We start from the raw sequence: 7,341 nt of genomic DNA, 5'->3' as shown, positions 1-7,341 counted from the left end.
GACAGAATTGCAGGCAGGGAGAGGAGGATTCTTAGAGATCACTGGGCCGACCACTTCATTTTATAATCATAGGCAAGGAAGAAGCGGTGTCACTTGTCCAAGGTCATAGTCAAACGGCGGTGGAGCTAAAGCAAGGAAGATAACTGACCTGCAGTGAGCATACGCTATGCAGTGTACTTTAGTGCATTGTGCTATTTAATAATTACACTAACAAAGCTGGCTGGTGAGTCACATCTGTAATCCTAGCTCCTCAGGAGATTCAGATCTGGAGGGTTGTGGTTCTAAGCCAACACAGGCAGAAAAGTCATCATGGAGACTCCATCCTCAAACTAAGCAGCAAAAAGACTGGAGTCATGGCACAAATGGTAGGATGTCAGCTGAGCAAGCTGGAGGACCTGAATTCTAGCCCCAGTACTAGCACGAAATTTAAAAAAAAAAAATGAAAGAAAGAAAGAAAAAGAAAAAAAGCTGGGAACTAGTGGCTCATGCCTGTAATCCTGGCTACGATGGAGGCCAAGATCTGAGGATTGCAATTTGAAACTAGCCTGGGCAGGAAAGTCCATGAGACTCTCATCACCAATAAACTACTCAGAAAATGCCAGAAATGGCACTGTGGCTCAAGCGGTAGAGTGTTAGCCTTTAGAAAAAGTATCTCAAGGACAGTGCCCAGGCCCTGAGTTAAAACCCCAGGACTGGCACAAAAGAAAGAAAGAAAGAAAGAAAGAAAGAAAGAAAGAAAGAAAGAAAGAAAGAAAGAAAAGAAAGAGAGAGAAAAAGAAAAGGAAAGAAGAAATAAATAAAAAGAAAAGAAACAAAAAATCAGAAATAACAGATACCAAACTTGTGAGTGGTCAAGAAATTAGAAGCTTGAAAGTGGAACAGCTAATCTTCTGAGATAGAGACTTTTTTTATGGCATTAAAAAAATAAAAGCAGGGCAACGGTGGCTTGCGCCTGTAGTCCAAGCTACTCAGGAGGTTGAGATCTGAGGATCAAGGTTCAAAGCCAGTCTGGGCACAAAAGGACCTGAGACTTTTATCTCCAATTAACCTCTAGAAAATGGGAAGTGGGGCTTGGCTCAAGGGTAGGGCAGTAGCCTTGAGCTGAAGAGCTCAGGGACAGCACCCAGGCCCAGAGTTCAAGCCCCACAACCAAGAAAATAAATAAAATAATTCTGAGCTGGGCGCAGGTGGCTTACACCTTTAATCCTAGCTACTCAGTAGGCTGAGATCTAGGGATCTTGGTTCAAGGCCAGCTGAGGCAGAAAATTGGAAGTGAAGCTGTGGCTTGAAGTAGTAAGAGTGCTAGCCTTGAGCCAATAAAGCTCAGAGACAGTGCCCAAGTCCTGACTTCAAGCTCCGAGACTGAAAAAAAAAAATTCTTCTGACTGGGTGCTGGTGGATCACAACTAGATACCTCTAGGAATCTGAGACCTGAGGATCATGGTTCAAAGAAGCTCTTATGTCCAATTAACCACCAAAAAGCCAGAAATATAGGTAGGACTCATGTGGTAGATTGCCAGCCTTAAGCAAAAACGCTTAGGGACAGTGTCCAGACCATGAATCCAGATCCAAGGACCAGCACATGCGCATGTGTGCACACACACATACAAATTCGCATGGATCATTATAGTAATCCACTGGTGTGACCCTCATTTCCCATCCTCCTTTTCCTTTTCCCCCACACCTCCAAGCAAAAGGGAGCAAACAGAGACTTCTGAACACATTTATTTAACACATCATGTAGAGAGAGGAGTGATTTAAGTTTCCTCCTTGCTTCCCCCCATGGAGGTGTTCATTTAGTTCTGACTGAAGAACAGCTTAAAGCCCATGGTCCACCTCCTGGGAAAACAAGACAACCTGTTGTAGTGTTTAGTGGAACCAGGTGTGAATAAAAACCAGGAAGTTAGTTGAGAGCACGAAGGAGCAGGAGCACAATTGAGGCTGAGTTGCTTCTGGAAACCCAAGAAGAATGAAGACATCCTGAACAAGTGGTTGCAGGTGGAAGCAGGGTGTGAGCAGGGAACCAGGCCTGGAGAGAGAAGCAAGACCTGCCAAATGGCAGGAATTATTCATGAAGAGGGAATCAAGTGTGCAAAATCATGATAGGCTGTGTTGCAGGGTGTACATGGAATGCAAGGGTTTGCCTTTTCAGGAGTGCAAAGATATAGGACACCTCCTCTTTAGAGGGTCTCTCTCCTGCTTCTGAGTCTCAGACCACGGCAGAAGTGGTCCTGTGCATTTACTGGTATGTTGTGTTTATGGGTACACAGTAATCCCACGTGAATGTGAAATGACCAGGACATGAATGCACACGTCTAAATACCCAGTAAATAGAGTACTTATCTTTTCTTACTTAAAAATCTACTGTACTGCCCGGGCCCCCCATGGCTCACACTTATGAAACTACTCAGGAGGCGGAGATCTCAGGATCCTGGTTCAAAGCCAGCCTGAGCAGGAAAGTCTGAAAGACTTTTATCTCCAATTAACCACCCCAAAGCAGGAAGTGGAGCTGTGGGTCAAGTGGTAGAGAGGCAGCCTTGAGCAAAAAAAAGCCAAAGGGCAGCGCCCAGGCCCCTGAATTCAAGCCCCAGTAATGGAACAGAAAGAAAGAAAGAAAGGGAGAGAGAGAGAGAGAGAGAGAGAGGAAGGAAGAAAAGAAGGGAGAGAAAGGGAGAGAGAGAAAGGAAGGAAAGGAAAGGAAAGGAAAAAGGAAAGGAAAGGAAAGGAAAAGAAAAGAAAAAGGCTACCGTGCTTTTGTGGACGTGTTTGCCCTGTGTGTGCGCAGTGCCATGGACACATGCAATCGTTGCAGCTGGTGCCCCCACCTGCCCCCGTGGGGGTCGTGGTTCCGTCGGCTCCTTCCAATCGCTCAGCGCCCCGGTTCCCCAGGCCCACCTAGACTCTGGAAGCCCCCTAGCAGGCGAATCTGCTCAGTCTGCATGGAATGGCGTCTCACCAGCTTGCGCTTGGTCCTGGGAGAGCCTGGCGCCCCGGCGGGAGGAGGGGCAGGCAGAGATGGCGCACGCCCTCCAGGCTGGGGACGGATGTCGGGGATGGGAGGGTGGGGGCTGACGTTGAGGGGGGGCAGGAAACCCGGCCGGGTCTGCGAGATGTGGTCCAGGAGCAGCGTCCCCGAGCCCCTCCGCTCCAGCAGCCCGGGACTCCGCCTCCTTCCGCTCAGAGGCGACACCGCCCCGGGTAGACTTTCCTGGGACTGGCGCGGCGAGGAGACCGAGCCCGCGGGCGGCAGGGTCAGCGGGGAGGCGCTGTACCGGCGGCGCTCCAGGGACGGGCGGCCGGGCTCCGGGGACTCGGAGCAAAGCGATCCCGGGGCGTCCAGCTCCACCGGTTCCAGGCGGCTCAGTTTGTGCCTCAACCCCGAAGGGGCGTCCTGCGCCTCGGGGGCGGTGTTCCTGCGCGACAGCGGACCCCCGCCCGTCACTTTCTCCGCCCACGGGGGTGGGTCCTCCGGGCCCTCGGTGCTGTGGCGCCGCGAGAGCCGCGGGCGCCCCGCGAGGGTCAGGCCGTTGAATTCGGCCGCCAGGCGCTCCACCCCCGGCCTGCCCTCGGCGGGAGGCACCGGCTGCGGCGGGGCCACGAGCCCCCAGGGCTCGGAGTTGAGCCTTTTGAGCGGCTTCGGGGGGTGTCGAGGCGGTTTGGGGAGCGGCTCCGAAGGGGAGGGGTCGTCTGGGGGCTTCGGAAGGGGGAATTCGAAGACGTCTCGCTTCTCTTCCTCTTCCTGCGCTCGAGGGGATAACAGTCCCACTCTCCCTCCTCCTCCTCCGCCGCCTCCGCCTCCTCCGCCGCCGCCTCCTCCTCCTGCGGCTGTCTGCAGCTGGATCTCCGAGGGCGACGTGCAGACTCCCGGACTCCGGGGTGCGGGTGCGGGGTCCTCTACCCCCGGGGATGGTGGCGAGTTGAGATACTGCCGCGTCTTCTTGGTGCCCGAGGGCGAGGTATCGGTGGTAATGATGATGACCTCCGTGCCCTTGGCCTTGCAGGCGTCCAGCAGCGTGGCGAGGGTCTCCCGGTCCCCTCGATCTAGGGCGTGGACCAGCGCCGAGGCCCCCGCGTGATCGCGGACCGAGGGGTCCGCGCCGTGGGCCAGAAGCAGCGAAGCCACTGCGGCGCCGCCGCCCCCGGCGCAGGCGTGCATGAGCGCCGTGCGCCCCAGGCGGTCGGCGATGTTGGGGTCCGCGCCTTGCTCCAGGAGGTAGCGCACCATCCGTGCCTTGTTCTGGGGGTCGTCGTAGCGGGCCCGGCAGGCCGCCATTAGCGCAGTCTCCCCCTGGGCATCCCCCTCGTTCACGTAGGCTCCTCCCTCCAGAAGCAAGCGGGCCAGGCGCAGCTTACCCTGACCCACGGCCCGAAGAAGAGCGTGGCCCTCGGTATGCAGCATGGCTGCGGCTAGGGCCGGGAGCACCGGTGGGGTCGGGACTGGGATCTGCCGAGAACGGCTAAGGAAAGGTCTGGGGGTGTTGGCTGGCAGAGGCCTGAGGTCTCAGTGGGAAAGCCCATCCCTGCAAGAAAGAGAGATCTTATTGACAGGCTCAGCAGGGAAACTGAGGCACCCATAGAGGCACCCTGCGTGTGGCATGGGGAGCCCTTCCTCGAACTCCTGCCTGTGAGCTGCCCTCACCCCCTGCGCACACCCCAGGAGGTGGGCCGGGAGCAGCCGCCCCAAGGGTGAGCGCCCGTGCCCAGGCGCACACGCACGCGCAGGGACCCACGACCCCCGCCCCACGGCTCTTCAGACCTTCCCCAGCCCCCCTTTTCTTAACCACACTTGGAATCCCCCTTTCCCTAGGTACTGGATGCCACCCACCCACATGCGCCCTTCTCGTCAGTCACAGGCTTTTTCATCCTAACCTCTTTTAGATTGCCACAACCCCCTCCCCCCGTATTGAGTACGGGGGCGGGGGGGGGGGAGGAAGCAGATTGCACTGGGGACCCGAAAGGAGCAGAGGAAGAATTAGGGGTTTCATTTGCCCCGGCTACCTTCTCTGCTTTGATCCGGGTCCACCCCGCCCCCCCTCCCCAGATGATGAGCCCAAAGAGATACCTGAATATCCGCAGAATCTCGGGCTGGCTAGGGTTGAGGCCCGGGCCACGGCGCCGCCGGGGTGGAGAAGCCGGATGCCTAGAGACCCACATGGCGTGTCGGGGTGGGGGCACGCACCCGGATTCCCTTGGTGTCAGTATCTGCGCCCCGGCACTGGATCCTGGTCCCTCCTCCCGGTGCGCCCCGGGCACGGCGCCGGCTCCGGAGGAGAGGAGCGGGGAGGGGGGGCGGAGCTTCCCGCTGCTATTTATAGTCCAGGTTCTGCGGGCGGGGGCGTCCCGCACCCCACCGCGCGCAGAAACCCGAAAACCAGGCGCCTAAACCCCAACCCACCTTCCCTCTGCAGCTCTGACAAGTCTAAGCGAGCTTCTCCATCACCACCGGGGACTCTCGGGATCCTTCCCTGGCCTCCGCAAGCCCATTCTCGGCAGGCACCCGCTGTGTCTGTGTGCCCCAGTGTGCCAAACCCGACTGCCACGCCCGGCAGACGGCACGCTGTGCAGAGAGGGGCCTGGGAGGAGATTGACGCTACCTCGGCGGCCAGGTTGGGCAGGGAGAAGCAGGAGATGTGGTTGCCTTCCTGTGGTCCAAATGTCAGGGAGGCTGGGCGCTGGTGGCTCACTCCTAAGTGCTCAGGAGGCTGAGATCTGAGCCTCCAGGTTCGAAGCCAGCCTGAGTAGGAAAGTCTGTGAGCCTCATCTCCAATTAGGCAGCAAAACAAGCCGGAAGCGGAGCTGTGGCTCCAGTGGAAAAAGTAGTTCAAGCCCCAGTACTGGCACAAAATAAAATAAAATAAAACAAGACAAATAACTGTCGGGGAAAGCACAATCCCGAGTGGAAACAGATATGGCAATACGTCTCCACTCCTGCCTCTTCCAAAACGAGTAGATATCACAGAGAAACTTGGATCTGAGATTCCATATTTGGACGTGTTAGGTAAGTGTGAGGAAGGTAGATATATTGGGATTTGTGTGTGTGTGTGGGGGGGTGTCAGCCCTTAGACTCAGGGCCTGGGTGCTGTTCCTGAGCTTTTTTACTCAAGATTAGCTCTCTACCATTTTAAGTCACAAGTCCATTTCCGGTATTCTGGGGGTTAATTGGAGATCCGTCTCACTGATCATGATCCTCAGATCTCAGCCTCCTGAGCAGTTAGTACTACAGGTGTGAGCCATTGGCACCCCACTTTTGGGTGCTTTTTTTTTCTAGATAGAGCAAAGGATATTTCTAGAAGCTTATTTTTCATATTTCTGAAGGGAGGAGCTAGAGAAGCTGCAAAGAGATGAGCAAATCCTTTATCATTTCATCTTTCTTCATCCTTTTTAATTTTTTTTTCCTTTATAAAGACAAGGCCTAGATATATAGCCCACTCCCTGATCCTCCTGTCTACCTCTCTGCAGTGCTGGGATGAGAGGCATGTATCCCCATGTGTAGCTTCTTTAATCTTTTTTGCTGAAACTCATTTTCTATCTTCTGCCTTTTCATCTTCTGTCTTGCTGGAAGGTCCTTGTCCAAATCACTCCTCTGTCTTCTCTCTTCCTGTCTTCTCTATTGGTATCTCTTACTGTCTCTGGCTCCTCTTGCCACCTGCCCTGTCTCTATGGTTACCATAGCTTCCATGTGCATATTTTAGAAGTGAATCTGTGTCCAGCTGGAAAGCACCAAGCCAAGTGGGGGATGAAAAACAAAACAAAACAAAACAACCCAGGATTTGGAAAGCTTACCTAGGATCCTAGATAAGTCAGAGGCTGTAGGGCGCCAGACACAAGAGACTAAAAATAATGTTTCTGGGGAATGAAGAGAGAAATATTTTCAGGGAAACTACCTATTTTTACTTGTTACTGCCAACTATGGCATAGTGCTTCATATATATATATATATTATCTCTAATCTTCACACAGCTCTACAAGGTAGCAATGATAATTGTTTTGTTGGAGTGTGTGTATGCTGGTACCAGGGCTTAAACACAGGCGTAGGCACTGACTCTTAGCCTTTTCACTCAAAGGCCTTAAAGGCTGGCACCCTGTCCCTTGAGCCACAGCTCCATTTTCAATTGCTGGCTAATTAGAGATAAGAGTCGGCACCAAGTTACTATTATTTTCTTGTAGCTTGTGGTTATCAGGTCAATAAAGTTCTCCAGGGCTGGGAATATGGTTTAGTGGTAGACTGCTTATCTAGTATGCATGAAACCCTGGGTTAAATTCCTTAGTACTATATAAACTGAATAAGCTAGAAGTGGTATTGTGGCTCAAAGAGGTAGAGTGCTAACCCTGAACAAAGGA

The 7,341-nt window shown here is 53.8% G+C and overlaps 1 protein-coding gene across 3 annotated transcripts; it reads right to left on the bottom strand.

Moving 5' to 3' along the window:
• Positions 1-1,709: 1,709 nt before the first annotated feature.
• On the bottom strand, positions 1,710-5,471 carry Ankrd34a (ankyrin repeat domain 34A). Of its 3 annotated transcripts, none has more exons than XM_090334136.1 (3): positions 5,063-5,469; positions 2,957-4,520; positions 1,710-2,048 (listed from the first exon to the last, which is right to left on the bottom strand). In XM_090334136.1, the coding sequence occupies exons 2-3, from the start codon at positions 4,397-4,399 to the stop codon at positions 1,797-1,799; spliced, it is 1,695 nt and encodes a 564-aa protein (XP_090190262.1). In that variant the 5' UTR covers positions 4,400-4,520; positions 5,063-5,469; the 3' UTR covers positions 1,710-1,796. The 3 variants fall into 3 exon arrangements, with proteins under 3 accessions (XP_090190262.1, XP_090190264.1, XP_090190265.1); XM_090334139.1 differs by having other exon boundaries at positions 1,979-2,048; positions 2,826-4,520; positions 5,063-5,471; XM_090334138.1 differs by having other exon boundaries at positions 1,956-4,520; positions 5,063-5,471.
• Positions 5,472-7,341: the final 1,870 nt, after the last annotated feature.

Source organism: Megascapheus bottae, chromosome 6 (assembly GCF_031878675.1).
Source record: "Megascapheus bottae isolate mThoBot1 chromosome 6, mThoBot2.hap1, whole genome shotgun sequence".
NCBI lineage: Eukaryota > Metazoa > Chordata > Mammalia > Rodentia > Geomyidae > Megascapheus > Megascapheus bottae.
This window is presented reverse-complemented; position numbering and strand designations above follow the sequence as displayed.